Source organism: Apteryx rowi, unplaced genomic scaffold (assembly GCF_003343035.1).
Source record: "Apteryx rowi isolate R43461 unplaced genomic scaffold, aptRow1 scaffold_550, whole genome shotgun sequence".
NCBI lineage: Eukaryota > Metazoa > Chordata > Aves > Apterygiformes > Apterygidae > Apteryx > Apteryx rowi.
The window spans coordinates 190878-206712 of record NW_020450817.1 but is presented as its reverse complement, the minus strand read 5'-3'; the positions used below and the strand labels follow the sequence as shown (position 1 = coordinate 206712).

The window sequence follows — 15835 nt, the reverse complement described above, 5'->3', positions numbered from 1 at the left end:
GCCGTAACTAAGTGGAAGGGTTGCCAGCATCTTTCGTAAGATGCTAACATTGCATGAACTTGACTTTCTAAAATAATACAAAATATAAATAATATGAAGCAAATGACATTCATAAGATGACATTCAGATTATATCAAGACCCCCATTTCTTGTTAATCTTTTTGTTTTATGGTGTTGTCACATTGCAGTTGCAGAGCAAAATTATGCTTTTTGTGTTAATGATTGTCACCTCCCTAAAGTGAGAAGTTCTTAAGATATTACAGGTACCTAATTACATTTTACAAGTTGCAAAATGATCTTGAAAATGATGTAAATAAAAACATGCGTTTCCCATGCTCTTCCAATTTTTAGGTTCTCACATTAAACCTGACCCTAGGCAGACCTTACTGTTTTCTTCCTGTTATACTACTAAAATTGCGCTGAGGGACTGAAACTGAGGAAGAATAGAGTATAAACAGGTGTAAAGAGATGTTTTACCCCATCCTTTGTTCAATGTATATGCTGCTCTTAAACTTTTCTGATATGTTTCCTTAACATGCAAGATCTCATCAGTAATAACTTTTCTCTAGTTTAATCAAATGGATCTAAACTCAGTTGAGTTTTCTCCTGTTAGCACACCCTGCCTGGTCTGAGTGTGCCTGTTACAGTTTTGCACTACAGTAACTGCTTGTAAATGTATTAGATATGTTTTCCAGAGATAAATAAATGAGAGAACTTGGGAATCCTTTGAAGACACATAGAGAGAGCTCTCTATCCCCTTAGAGAGGATTATTTGAGTTGTAACATATGCATGCCATGTGTGCAGAGCCCACCGAAGTACTGCAGAGCCTATTAGTTAAAGGAACAGGACTATGTGCATATGGCTCTGCTTTCAAAGCCAGCTTAATTTTGAAAGCAGTATTCCTGTTTGCCTAATGCACAATGCTAGTAACACTGCTTGAAAGCAGGTCTAGAGCTGGTGTGCTTCTCCACTGCCCTCCCAATGCCCGGAGCCTGACGCAGGGGTTCCTGAGTGGCTCTGTGAGGATGCCAGGCTAGTTTAATTTACTTGTAATGTAATTTAATTACACCTGCTAGACCTGAGACAGCTTCACGTGAAGCCTCTCTGATTTGCCTGCACTGGGAGCTGCAGCTGGGCTGGCTTGGCTGCCTGGCATCCCAGGGCACACCTTGCTGAAAAACCTCCCTGAATCTGCAGAGGCCAGGCTGGCTTCAGACATCTCTGAGACTGGCCGTATAGGATAGGAACACGTGAATAGGAGCAGATCCCACGCAAGTGTACCCTTATGCAGAGTATCAAAGCTCCACCTTCCTCCATTACCCTGAATGATGGTGAGTTAATTGCACAGATGTTGGACTTGAACTGGCCTACACTTCTTCTGAGTTTTTTGCTCTGTGCCAAGATATGCATAGTAATGTTAAAAACAGTTCTACAAACAATATTTAATTTCTAGTGTTCCTCAAGAAGTCTTGGTGTCGTCTTGGTTATTTTGATGGGGTGATGGGCAAGACGGGGCCCCTAGCTGTTAACAGTGGTACCGTACGTAAGTGGAGGAGTTGTCTATTGCTTAAATTTGGATGTAGCCTATGAACATGGAAGAATAGATTGCTCATCTGTAAGACATCTGTTTTCTGAAAGGTCTCCTGCACTAGAAAGGAAGGGGAAAAATGACCATCGTTTTGGTCAGAAAGTACCTGTTTTTTTTTTCCAGATATGCAGTGTTAACATTGTTTTATATCTTCTGTTTCAGTGTGCCTCCTCCATCAGCTTCAAGTAAGATTTTCAGATTTGTCATAAAAGCAACAGTTTTTGGACTGATGGGATATGGTTGCTACCGAATAGGTCAAAGGACAGTTCAGTTTATTCTCTCAATGCCAGCAGCACAGAGCTATCTTCAGAAGCTGACAGAAATAAGATCTCGGCATTGAACATCAAGTAGAGGCACTATATGAAGAAGGTGGCTGAAAAGGGTGTTAGAGGCAACAAATACAAAGTGGACTGAAAGAAGAGGGAAATGAAAATTGTAGTCAGAGATGGTTGATGCTGAACAAAGCTGAATTGCTGTGTAATAAAGTATTGATACTAAAAGCTACACCAGCTATGATATAATGAATAAGTTTGATCCTTGGTAAGTGTATTGCATGAAAGCACATGATTCTGGATTGAGGTGAATGAAATATATACACAAATATATATTATATATATACAAATACATGCTGTATATATAATATATAAATGGTGTAGTGCAGACAGCTTAAAGAGTATGTGCTCAAGACTTTTTTCAGAGGAACAGAAAAACAGAGTAGCTTAATTGGGTGCATCTGCTCAGAAGTTCAGGGACACCTGTGATTTTTAGGGGTTTTTTTTCTTAGGTATAGTAATACCTAATGATCATTTCTGGTGCCAGGCACTCTTACGCATAATTTAGAAGGACATCTTCTCTGTAAGTGTTTTATACTTAAAACATTTAAGCTTTTTTTTTAAAACTTAAGAGCTTTCCAAAAACTTCAGAATTGTACAGGCTGTCATACATACACTGCTGAAATTTTTTACAAGCCTTACTGAAAAACAGAAGTGTTGCCTTTAGATTGCATCCCTTGTTACAGCTGCTAGTTGAGTTTTTTTTCTCCTGCATAGAGAAGGTATAGCCACAGCATCAGAATTCAGTGTCGTTAGTGTCAGATGTTTACAGGACACTCTGTTCCTTTAGATTAGGTTATTTAATCTGTACTAGTTAGCCAAATCCTGCTGGAATCAGTATTGTAAATTTAAGAGACTAGAACTACTGTACAATTTACTTTTATTTCTCAGACCTTTCATTATTGGGACAAGAAGTCTGGAACTGATAGTACCTGCCCCTCATTTTTGATACATGAAAGTATTTTATTTATCAATATAATTTCTCAGTGGATAAATATTTTAATCTATTTAATAGAAAATCAAAGCTCAATTTATAGCCACTAACTTTCAAACTAGCTGTGGTGTTTTTATTTGGGCTTCTTGCTATTTATACAAAGAATTATGGGTACTTCAAACTGCTGTGATTTTTAAAATTTTCCAAGATAACCATCCATCATCCATCTTTTTTTTTTTTTTTAATCCTAGGCTAATATTTAATAGGATTTTTTTGGTATACTTTATACAGGCTTGTCCTTGATTGTAAAGTGCCCTCTGCAATCAGCTAGTCCCAGTCCAACAGTACAAATAACTGTCATATCAAAATTCTAATATGATATATTTAAACAAGAGTCCCATTTGCTCCTCAGGCTCCTATGCAATTGCTAATTGACTTAAGTTCATATCTGTATTAATCTCGTTGGGGGGCATGTCAGAAGGGAAAGGGTGTGTGAGACAGGAGGAAGAAAAGGTGAAGGGGGTGTGTGTGTGTGTTCTTTTTTTTTTCCTCCTTCAGGTTTGTTCAATAAAATCAGCTGCTTTGTTTAGAGGGTAAATTTCCAAAGCCTTGTGTTGGAAATATTCCCACACAGTCTGTTTGCCAAAAGTATGTGCATGTATCTGTGCAGTGTTGTCTTTTTCAAGCTTTTTTACTGAAATTAAGGGTCTAATGCTCTTTACAGTGGCATTGACTTTGCTGGGAGCTGGTCTGTCCATGCAACCTGATGCTTTTCTGCCTTGCACCTTGCTATTTTTATGGGTCCCAGTGCATCAATCATTTAAGTGCATGTTTATCTTTAAGGCTACTATTAAATTTAACCCAATTCTGCAGAGCTCTTAAGATGATGCTTAGGTGCTTTTCTGGATCAGGGCCTTACAGTTGTGCAGGGAATAAACCTTAGCAAATAAGAATGGCAGCAATTCCCACTTTGATACAAAATGTAAATGATAATACAGAATACTGTGGAGTCAGGACCTTTGTCTTTCATTTTCCATCAGTTAGTGCTTAAGAAAAAAAACCAGACATCTCTAGCAGGATCAAAAGCAACATTTATAAACAGTTTATAGAAAACTAGAGTGACTGCCTGAATTTTGATTCCTGTTTGGGTTTTTTTGGTAAAGGTTTAATATATTGTTTACTATTAAGCAGTCCTATTTGAATAAATGTATTACATTTTATGTACATTTTTTAAAGATGAAAGCAAAAGCTTAAGCTCATTCTTCTCCTGGCTTTACTGACATACCAAAAGATTATTATTTTTTTTTTTATTTCTGAGATCTTTCTAGCTGGTGGAGTTCAATATATTAATGTTTTGCTTTAAGATATCTACAGATTTTTAAGGTATCTGCAGATATTTTAAAAGCTCTGCAGATCTTTGATATCTGTACTCAGGTAATTTTACACAAAAGAAAACAAATCTAAGGTAAATTTTAGAAAAATGAGCCTTAAACTTGGGTGGGACTAATGCTAAATGATTGTCATGGAGCATTCCTGCAGACTTAATGTTTTATGCTTTTTAGCCAGAAATTATTACCATGTAAGTTGTCCTTTTGTTATTCAGTCTTTATCTACAATTAATATTTTAGAAGTCTATTGTTTCATCCTTTTTTACAAAGCTTATCAGCAGATTCTTCAAGGAGGCTGTTTGTGGATGGAGAATTTGTAATCTGTCTTCCCACTATTGCAAACTGGCAGATCATATGCATGCACTGCTTACCCAGTGGCACTTGAAAGCCTGATGAATTTGCAGAACTAACAATCCTATTAATCCATACATGAATGCTCAGTGTTGTATATTCAGTGTGTTGTGCTATTTATGTAACATAATCAGTGTTTTAGATCCATTCTTTTCTGTTCTAGTCAGTTTTTTCAGTGTTAAAAGCATCCTGTAAAATTTAAATATGCATTGAATTGTCCCAGCCCCGCCTCAACCTTATGAAGCCATATTGTATTTTTTGGTGATTGTACATCTGCTTTATGCATTTGTACATCTGATGTAAATTTGAAGTATTTTTAACAATGCGTGCCTTTAATCTAAAGTGGTTTAAAGTAAACAGCAGTATGTTCTATGATATAAAAAAATAAAATATTTTAACCACCATTTCTGTCAAAGGCATTTATTTTCTGTATTAATCATTATTTTTCTGAAAATGAGCACAAGTACACAATCTCACAATATGCAATACACAGTTTTGCTGAATGAGAACTTCAGTTGGAATAAATACCTCCCTATGTGAGGCATTGGTCTTTAATGCTGAATTAGGGAACCAAGTTCTTCTACCTTATATAATCAGTGAATAGAAAAGGATGTTTTTCCCTGTGTATTGCTGTTTGATGGGTGTTTTCAGCCCTCTTGAACACACAGGGAGTGTAGGGAGACTTAACTTCTCAGTATAAGCACCTGAGCTCGGAGCCCAGAATTGGGCATGGAGAGTGACTTTCTGGTGCTGCTTTTTTTTTTCTTGGTTGTTTTTTTTTGTGTGTGTGTTTTTGTGGGGGGGGGGGTGCAGAGTTGGGGGGGGGGGTAAGCTTCTTGCCCATGCTCAGTCCTGCAAGATGCTGGACTTCTTAGTCCCAGTCTAGCAAAGAGCTTGAACAGCACTTAATGCGCTCTGCTTGGAACCCTTTAAGTGGAAAAGGGGTTGAGTTAATTATTCAAATTGAGACATGTAAATCAATATGATTAAAAAAAAAAAGACCCTGTGTGATACTGAAAGCAAGTATTTTTCAAACTGTATTGCGTACAGATAATGTACTGAGTAGTCGGCTGACTGTACATTTTGTCAATCGATTGTCTGTACTCGTCAATCGTACATAAGCGTGCAAAGGGAAGGATGGTGGGTGCAGGCCTGTTGTCCTTGAGCAGGCAGAGTTCCCAGCGACGGCGCGCTGAGCTGGGGCTGGGGAGGAGCAGTGCTATGCAAGCCATTTAGATGGTAGAAGAAAACATGTTAAAATCATTGCAAGCAAAGCACTGCCTCAGTTGGGCAGCACTGAGTATCAGGGTAACAGCCGCCTCTTCTATTTCATCTCCAGACTCTTGTTATGCTGCCAAAACATATGCAATGGGAAGAAAGGAGGACTTCTGCTGTTAAAATAATGAGTAAATTTCCTAGAAAATAACATCATCTCAGTGGTTAGAGCTTCCTGTAACAGTAATAAACACTGATTAGGAGTTTGGGGCTTGGATATTTTGAAGACACTTTGAAAGATGCTTTCTCTTTTCACCTCTATCCCTTTTACGCACACTCACTCGCTCCCTCACTCCTCTCTGAACTGTGTTTTACTTCTCTCCTGGGGGAATGGAGGATGCTTGTTTTCCAAGTGAATTGCTTACCCATGTAGTATGCATACATAGCCAAGGTTATGTTTATGAGGCACTTTTTTTTTTTTTTATACTGAGTACTGAACCAAATTAAGTAATTGATTTTGAGGTGAATTAAGATTGCCCGGATTTGCACTGGAAGCTGTTTCTGTGTGTGCAATGTAAAAAACTCTAAAAAGCACTGACTGACAAATATATCAAGTTGTCTCAAGGTGCCAGGCAGTAGTGGGAACTACACAGTGAAAAGAAACAACATACTGTCACTCGTGTAATTCTGACATACTCATGTACTTATTTTATTGTTTCCTTCTAAAACCAAAATAAACTTTAATTTTGGACTTAAGTGTTTGGGGACTGACTTTTTTTTTTTAAGTATTTGCAGGAGAAGAGTCACTTCTTCAGCTCTGACAGACCAAATTCAGAATGGTGCTGAGCGCTTTCAGTTGTCCTCTAAAATATACAGTGAAAATTTCAACCACAGAACACAAATAACTGGAAAAACTGTAGAGCTGGAATAGGTCTAGTGCCTGTTCAGGTGAAAAAAGGCAACTAGTTGTGTGTTTTCCATAGCAGCACACGTCCACCAACAGCCCCATTGCGTCAATTCCCATGCAAGGGGAGATGGGGAGCAGCTGAAGCGGCCGTTGTGCCCAGCAAGTCCTGATCTGAAGCAGACGTGGGGTTGTCTCGTTATTCCATGCATTGTCATTCAGCTTCTGCATGCCCTAATCTTACCAAAAGGGAGCAAATATCCTAGGGGGAGACAACAGCAGCGAAGTGGGGCTAGTGTGGCCCAGGCCCAGGGAGTGCGGGGGTCTCTGTCTCCGTGGTCCTCAGTATCACTCCCACCCAGGATGCTTGGGACTGATGCGTTGAGATTGTTTGATGCGTGAGGGAAAGTGGAAAAAGAATCAGACTTCATTTTCAAAAAGCTCTCTTTGTGTAAATATTTTAGTAGATTGTATCTCCTCCCAGCTAAGTGAATGTCTTTCGAACAGTAATGGTAAAAAAGTCCCTGCTTCTGGCTATGCAGATGACTTTCAAATTGGACAAAGTGATGAAAAGTCAAATTTTGATTAGCACTTGTTGGTTGTCAACACAGACCATGACTCTGCAGAGACCAAAGTGCCTACCTGCCAGCTTCAGTGGCAGCAGGAGTGTCTGTAAAGTCCTAGGCATCCTCAGGGCGGGTAAGGCAGAGCGGCTTTGTGATTTAGCTTCGACAAGTGCAGAATGTCTCTGGCCGCTCACGGCCTGTTGGGGAAAATCTCTGTATTTCCCTATCCATCTGTTTGTATCCATGTGCTGTCTCTTGACTTCAGATTACTTTATGAGTTCTTTGGAGTGGAGAATAGGTGTTTATCCCACCGTCTGATTTAGCTGGAAAATGCAAGTAATAGTAATAATGGAGTGCCATCTACAGACTGCAAGTGGTATACCTTGTTTCTTATTTTTAAGTGTAAGAATGTGCTGGGCTTTGAAGATGTCCTTCAGAGAAGAGGTTAAGTGTGCATACCTTGGAGAGGTTTGGTTTTGACTTATCACCATTGTTATAGCTGATATTAACTATAACAACACAAAATAGAAGCATTCTAAGTAATTACTGGTTTATAGTATACTTCCATATATTTATTGTTCTTTTTGGTGTGATTATATTGATATTTGAGAGGAAGCTTCTTGAGTCAGGAACAATGTATTGACTTATGCCATTTAAATACATATATATATATATATATATATATGGAAAAAGGTTGATTATGTTGTGTTTATGCTATTTTATGGGAAATACAGAGAAGGAGCATGACAAGAAAAAGAACTTCCTTATTAAATTTTATTTTTACTCTTTTGTAAGATTCATATTTTTAAACAATTGAAATTAATGTGGATTGCTTCATTTGAAATGTTTTGAGGATAGACTTAGTCTGTCCCTAATGTAAGACCCAGCATCAGGAGAAGCTAAAGCTCTACTCTCACTCTTACTTTTGCAAGTCGAACATACTTTAGCTGGTCAAACTGAGGGACCGCTGCTCTTCTCAGGCAGCTGGAGATGCTGGGTGTCCCACTGAAGACCACATCTGCTATGACAGCTTTGGCTGGCTTTTGGTGCCTCTCTTTCACATGGGGCAGAGTGGGAACTGTGGAAGAATGGTTAAGTGAAAAGGGGCATGATCTCTTAGAAGTGAGCAATCCTGCCTTCATGATGAAGGGAGGRYCYCACRKCTMTGTGARCTGTCCTTGARCATTCCTAGACCATTACAGAAGGGGAAGACAAGTAGTGGTAAACAAGTAAAGGAGGGGGCCGACAAGCCCCTCCACGTGAACGGCAACCTTGCACCAATCATGTATTCGCTTTAGGCGCGTGAACAGAGACTGTAAACCAATCATATAGCTATTGCTAGCACATGCTCCATCGCCTGTCTATATATACTCTGTGTAAGCTCTAATAAAGGGAGAACGACCATACTCATATTGAGACTCATCGTTACTCCAGGCCCGTCCCCCCACTCCGACATCTGGTAGCAGAGGATGGTTTACTTCCGTGACTACTGACATCTGGTAGCAGAGGATGGTTTACTTCTGTGACTACCGACATCTGGTAGCAGAGGATGGTTTACTTCCGTGACTACCGACAGGGAACATTTTGGGAACTAGCTCTAGCCTGCATGTTTTGTCATGGTTATCAGCAATTTGAACCTGGCCACTACATCCTTAGGGATCTCTACCTATTCAGCTGTGCACAGGCACATTAATAATGGCATTCCTGTGCATGTGCCGTTCAGATATTCTTGTGCTTTCTGGGATGTCCAGGCCTGCTGCCCAGATATGTTTAGGGAAGGTTTGTGGCACACAGCCCTCTCCTGGTGTGGACCACACTCTGCGACAGTGACAAGGTTTGGCACTCAACCCCTTCAGATCAGAGACATGAGACATAACTGAAGCAAGCTGACTAGGACATTTATTGATTGATGAACACACAACCAGGAAACTGGCAAAGCAGCGAAATGATCAATAAGCTATGTAACATACCACTAAGATTAATTCACAGTTACATAGTTATGCAGACCATAATGCGAAAATATGTCGCTGTGAGTTATAGATCATAAATCTAATCAATCACATGTATGGCCAATGTTCAATTAAAGTTCTTTAGGTATTGAAGTGTCAGTCTGTTCCCCCATACCAAGCCTTACGGTCACACACTGACAGAGTCCAGCGGGTTATCCCGGGCGGCTCCCTCAGCGTCCTGGTGGCCTTGGGTCCACAGGTCAGCGTTGCTGCCAGCTGTAGGCATCCACACTCCTGCTGCTGGAAAAGCTACCCTCTGTTGGTTTTTGATTTTATACCTTCTCCTTCATTTTTCCTGCGTTTGGACCCACCTTTTTGCCACCAATGCACCTCCTTTCCTCTGACCAAACCATTCTGAAATAATTACTTTCTACCCATTGCTCCCAGTTTTGCTACATCCATACCTAAATTTGGTATTCCTGATACCATTACCTAGGCAATCGTGGCCTTATATGGTATTACTGATACAGTTACCTAAGCGTGGGGAGCCTGGCTCCCTTAAACTCCCCTATACTTATCTGGTTGGATTTAGTTTACTTCATCCAGTGACTAGACATAACTATTCTACTTTAGCCTTGATTCTTCCATGAGCTCTAGCTGAGTGCATGCAGGTCTTTATCTGCCAGTTTACATACCAGAGCAGCAGAGAAACTTGTTTTTTGCACCTCTGCCATGGGCAGCTGCTCGGGCCTCAGCTCCTGGGGGCGGTGCACTCCAGCGGGATCTCTTACTCACAAGTCACCCCCTGGTCTGACTGACCTCCTCCAAGGACGCTCAGACCACTCCGGATGCTCATAAGCTCAATCCCTTCCGGCTGGAATCCGCCACATCTGTTAGGATATCAGCATACGTAAGAGATTCAACTGGGCATTCTTTTCTTTTGAACCAAGCAAAGCATACGTATAAAGAATAACAGATAGATATGGATAGAATAAAAGAATAAAAGGATAAAGAAAAACAATACTTCTATCATAACTAATAACAGCTGCAGGATTAAGTGCATTAAGTGTAGTGTAACAGCAGTCTTTGGAGGCCAACCCATGAATACATCATACCAATGACGTACAATTAACAGTTCACTATCAGTCCTCAGTTTTAAGTTTCTTGTTCTCTAAGGTGATCATCAGGCTTGCAACTTGTTGTCTGCTCTCTGGTTTGTCAGCTTCTTTCTGTATGCTGTCATTTTGTCTGAGTATCTCATCCCCTGTGAGGTCAGTCAGTTCCCAGACAGATGCCATTAGTCCACTGGACTGAAACAGAACTCTGCTTTTGAGAAAGTACAGTCTGCAGGGCAACCGAATATACAACACCAGCTACAGTGACAAATAAGATACCACATTTACGTTCTTCTACTGGAGGTAGAGAGGTTATGTTATCCTTCCATTCTACCATTACAAGTGAGGCAAAATGTACACAACCCACACTGTTACCAAATACCAATGGAGTTCCCATGCTGACTTGTTTCCATTGACATGTGACAATACCCTCTTGTGGTCCACAAGGCTCAATAGATCATGCAGAACTAATACATACATATCATTTAGTTGTCCATTTTCAACCACTGGGTGGTCAAACTTCTTGTATTCTTATGTGCATACCATTCCCTTTTTAACTGATGTTCCCATAATCCTTTACCCAAGACTTTTGGTAAACTGAAGCAAGGTTTAATATCCCATTGTTCATGTCCTTCTTGTAATTCATCTCCTAACCCCAGCCCATCACTGAAGAGCCAAATCAAGATGAAAAGCTGTATCACCCATCTCTTAAACCTTGTAATATGGGATCTCTTTGTTGTACTCCTGATGAGAAAGAAGTTAATCCATTACAAAAGCTTCTAAACACCGATTCACTGTTTCAATAGCTAACAATTGTGCTTGAATACAATAGATGGCCAGAGATCTTGTACAAAAACTCTCAAAGGTTTTTTGTTTTATTTTTTAACTTGGCAGTTGCTTTAACCGCATGCCACATTTGGCTATTCCAGGTAGTTATTGTGGTGCGTCAGACAACAGTCTGAAATTTGTTACCAATTTACCTTATACACAACTCAAAATTCCCCCCATTTTACTTTAGGTGTGAGCATTTCAATGTCAAATTAATTTAGTATTCCAGTTTCTGCACCAATTTCTCCTACAATGGTGCTTGCTAAATCTCAAGCCATCTAGACCTTCTATACAGTTTCTATGATATTTGCCAGGCAGCCATTATGCCATGTAGATAAGGGGCACACTCTGGATGTATTCTAGAATAGTTCCAATCTAAATATCTAACTTACTAGTTCCATCATGTTGTTCAGTCCATGCTCCTTTAAAGATAAAATCAGTTATTTCTGGAAGGTCTATTAACAAATACTTACTATTAGGAAACCAAGCATTCGAGGACCTTCCCATTGTCTCAAGGCTTAGTGTTAAAATTCTGTTGATATCTTTCCCTGAGGAAATACAATTATTAACAGCAGCAGTGATGGTCCATGTCCAAACTGTTGCTTTTACACTAGAAGCCAGCAGAAGAAAACTGAACAGGGCCCAGAATGCTTTGAGAATATTCCTGGCACCGTCTTAAATCGATGATGAGCACCTTGAAGAAGATAGTTCTTGTTGAGGCTCTCTGTGGTCCACAGCTGTGATCAATCCCACACCCACATTCAATCCAGAAAATTAATCCTACTTAAACATTAGTCAGAAACATTCTCTTTGACTTCCCAGCAGTGGGTCCCATCTACCCATATAATCTCTCCTTCTTTGTTTCCAGTTAGCACTGAGTTTCCCCATCCATGAGCCAGAACCACCCCTAAATTTTCTCTTGGCCTTCCCTTTGTATCTGAGGAGTCCACAGGACCATGGCTCCCAGTGGGGGTCGATTTTCCCATTGCTTTATGTTGGTCCTTTTGTGTTCATGAGCTGTGTAATTCCGGACAGCTATATGGGCCCATGCTCTTAGTTGAGCTGATTGCTCCAGGATCAAAGCAGTATCTGGAGCACCTGACTGTTTAGCCCATTTACTAACATCACCACAGATCTTGTCCATTTGTGGGGGATGGCCACGTACCAGCTCATAAGGGCTATATCCAGTATCTAGCATGTTCTTGGTTCGCATGGCCCAGCACACAAATGGAAGTGCTTCGTCCCAGCTCAGTCCTCTTTCTTCAGCAATTAACTTCAGTCTTAACTTGATGGACCTATTAGCTATTTCCACTGTCCTGGAGGACTGTGAATGGTAGGAAATATGGGTTAATTGATGCACCCCCATCCCTTTAAGGAATTTCTGTACTGCTGCATCTGTGAAGTGGCTTTCTTTATCTGAAAAAATTAAGAATGGAGGGCCAAATCTGTTCATTATTTCACGCAGACACTGAACTGTGGTATTAGCAGTAGCTTCACGTACTGCCATTGCCTCTATCCATCTTGTTGTTCTGTCAATGGCAACAAATATGAATTGATTGCCCCTCTTTGATCTTTTTAAGGGACCCACATAATCAATTTGCCACTGTTCAAATGGTGCCCATTCCCAGGTGTTGAAGGCATTACCCAGGGCAGGCTTACGATTCTTTGCAAGGGGTTTCCACTGTCCACGTACTCCACATCCCTGGATTTCTGCAGAAATTGTGGGAATAGGGATTCTAAATCCAATCCTATTAAGCCTTCGTTGTACCCCCTGAGCATCCTCATGACCCCTCTGTGCTTCTGTACTGTACCGGTACTGGGAATGGAAGACAGGGTCTCTGGTTGGAGTCGCCTCATATTCTTCATTTACTAGCCCTGCTCCTGTTCTGCTTTTAGTCCAGTACTTCACCGACCTGGTGACTCCTGGGATCTCTTCATTTTCTGAGGCAGCAACACAATATAATTTTCCCTTGGACAAATCTACCTTGAACTGAGACAGGAAATTCATTCCTAAAATGTTTGGCCCTCCTTTAATCAGAATTATCTGTCCCTCCAATTTATCTTCCCCTATGCACAGCCGAGCTTCTACTTCTTTTCCCTTCATTCTTCCCCCTCCTACTCCCAAAATCCAGACCGATTTACCGGCAAGTGGAGGACCCTGGTAATCTAGTAAAGTTGCTTCTGATCCTGTATCAACTAAGAAAGTATTTACAACTTCCCACCCCCCCTTCAACAGACATCGTACCTCCACGTAGCCCCTTCCCCCTGAATCCCAAGTCAGTGTGGTGGAGGTTAATCCCACTGACGCCAGGGGTAGGGACTCCTAATCTTTAAGGTCCCTTAAGGATGGATATAGTTTTCTCTTTGGAATAGGAGGAGGAGCTGATGGCTTCATCTGCTCCAGTTTTTCCCAGACCTCCTCTTGCTTCATCCCCTTTTCCTGAAGGATTTTCTTCATTTTGGCAAGTAAAACTCCTGTGGGCTGACTATCTAGCTCTTCTTCATTCACCCCCTGATTTATTAAAAATCTCCAAATTGTTCCTCTAGGAATGTACTTCCTGGTCTTTGCCCCTGTCGCTCCCTTCTTTGCCTCTCCTTTCCCCCCTGCTCCCATAAGTGTCCCCACATTCTCTAAGGTAGCCATGCATTCACCAAGGGGCCGACCAATTAAAGTAGATCCCAGGCTGATGAAAAATCCCTTATGCAGTTCTGGAGCACGGCAGGCCAATACCCCTATGTCTCCCTGTTCGGCATTCACTCCATATATGTCAAAGTCAGGGGTCACCGGTTTCTCCCTTTGCTTTAGTACCCGGAGTAGTACATTCCCACACACATAGGCTGACGCCTCCTGGACATCTGTCCAGGGTGCCCCCTCCATGTTATCTTTGAGGGGCTCATACTCTCCCAGATTTCTAATCACCAGCCTTAGGATTTCTCCCCCAGATGTCTCGCTGGCAGGCAAGGCTCTGATGATTGCCCCTACCTTTGGCCAAGGTAGCCCTATGGCTGTCACCACCCGCTTAGCCTCCTCATACGTGAAAGCAGTGCACTGTTCTAAAGTCCAAATCCTGTTTACCCACACAGGCCAACCCTCCTTCTGCTTCTTCCAGACCTTCTCTTTTCGGGACATATCCCCCACTCCCTGGGTTTTTAAAGCTATGTCTCCCTCCGCTGGTCTTATTTTTCTAGTAACCACAGCAGCTACGCCTTGCGCTGCAGAGTTCTCCTTGTCCTCCACATTCCAAATATCCCCATCCCACGTCTCTGGGTCCCAATCCGTCTTACTCAAAGCTGCTACTTTCCTATGATCCAAACCTTTCCCTAGAGCTAACAGCGTACCCAGGCACTGCACTTTTTTTCTTAATCGGGCATTATCAGCATTCTCTGCCCTTAGTTTTTCTTTCAATTCTCTTAATTGCTCGGCCTGTTCATTTAGCAGAGTGTTATCACACCGTAGTGCTAGTATCTCATTGTGAGCCACTTGCAAATTATTTTGCAAGTTCTTTATACATTGCTCTTTTTCTTCTATTGCCGTTTGTAAGGCACCTGCCAGATCAAACAATAGCCACTGCAGCGCTGAGCATTTCTTTTCTCCTTTAGGATGATACATGGATATATAATTCACCCAGTGTCTTTCAGCAGCTTTGAGAGTGGGATCCTGGCCAATAACTTTATAATCCCAAGGATCTCCTCCATGTTCTAGCATAGCCTGTACTAACAGACCTCTCTCCTCCTGATTGAGAGAGCTTTCAGACTCCTCTTTCTCCTTCGATTTGCCCCCCCTCGTTAACCAGGACATCTTGTATCACTCAGCTCAGGTCCTGAGCTGCAGTGTCCTGGACAAGCGCACGCTCACCGCTGACGTCTGGCACTCAAACCCCTGCAGATCAGCGGCTTGAGACGTAACTGAAGCAAACTGATTACCAAGTTTACCGAATGAGGAGCGCACGACGAGGAAACTGGCCACGCAGCAAAATAATCTATAACCTAAGTAACACACCACTAAGACCGATTCACAGTTGCGTAGTTATGCAGACCATGATGCAGAGCTGTGAGCTGCAGAGCTTAAACCTGACGAGCCGCACGTACGGCCAACACCGAACTGCAGCTCCGCAAACGCCCAAGCGCCAGCCCGCTGCCCCGCGCCGAGCCTTACGGTCGCAGGCCACGGAGCGCGTCCGGCGGCTGGGTTATCCCGGCGGCTCCCTCGGCGCCCGCGGGGCTGCCGGCCAGCGGGGCGGCCGCGCTCCCACGCCGCAAAGCCTTCCCGCTCCGCTCGTCGGTCCTCTGCCTCCACCTCGGTCCTCCTGCCTCTGGACCCACCTTGCTGCCGCCGTCGCACCTCCTTCTGCTGGCCAACCCCTCCCCGACAAACAGCCTGCCCAGAGCTGCCTGCTCCCCATTGGCGCCGGTCTTGCTACATCCGTACCTCAGTGTGGCGTTTCTGACACCGCCACCGGGGCGTGACCGGGTCACCCCGGCCCGCCGCTGCCTCCCCGGCGGCTAGGCAGCACCATTCCCCGCTCGCCCTGCTGCTTCCCCGCGCTCCGGCACGTCCTCATCTCCCAGCGCACGCACCAGGGCCGCGAGGAAACGCGCCCCCGCCGCGCGCCCCTCGCGGCATGCCCCGCCCTTCGCGGGGTGCGGGCCGGGCAGCGGGCGGG

At 42.6% G+C, this 15835-nt stretch overlaps 2 protein-coding genes across 8 annotated transcripts in view; one reads left to right on the top strand and one right to left on the bottom strand.

Annotated features, from left to right (window-relative positions):
* Positions 1-4919, top strand: part of TRABD (TraB domain containing) — a 28516-nt gene extending 23597 nt beyond the window's left edge. The window contains exon 10 of one of the 2 annotated variants that reach the window (XM_026081513.1): positions 1752-4919. In XM_026081513.1, the coding sequence (XP_025937298.1) occupies positions 1752-1929 (178 nt within the window). In that variant the 3' untranslated portion in view covers positions 1930-4919. The remainder of the gene's footprint in view (positions 1-1751) is intronic. The other variant, XM_026081514.1, reaches the window with a different exon arrangement.
* A 4237-nt stretch (positions 4920-9156) lies between these two features.
* LOC112973530 lies at positions 9157-14970 on the bottom strand. 6 transcript variants are annotated; one of them, XM_026081522.1, is made up of 2 exons: positions 9924-14970; positions 9157-9537 (listed from the first exon to the last, which is right to left on the bottom strand). In XM_026081522.1, the coding sequence occupies exon 1, from the start codon at positions 14968-14970 to the stop codon at positions 13495-13497; it is 1476 nt and encodes a 491-aa protein (XP_025937307.1). In that variant the 3' UTR covers positions 9157-9537; positions 9924-13494. The 6 variants fall into 6 exon arrangements, with proteins under 6 accessions (XP_025937307.1, XP_025937306.1, XP_025937303.1 ...); XM_026081521.1 differs by having other exon boundaries at positions 9157-9528; XM_026081518.1 differs by having other exon boundaries at positions 9157-10118; positions 10355-14970.
* Between the last annotated feature and the right edge of the window lie 865 nt (positions 14971-15835).

Bases quoted from the DNA above. Each gene is read 5' to 3' on its own strand.
- LOC112973530 (XM_026081522.1), bottom strand. From the start codon at position 14,970: ATGTCCTGGTTAACGAGGGGGGGCAAATCGAAGGAGAAAGAGGAGTCT.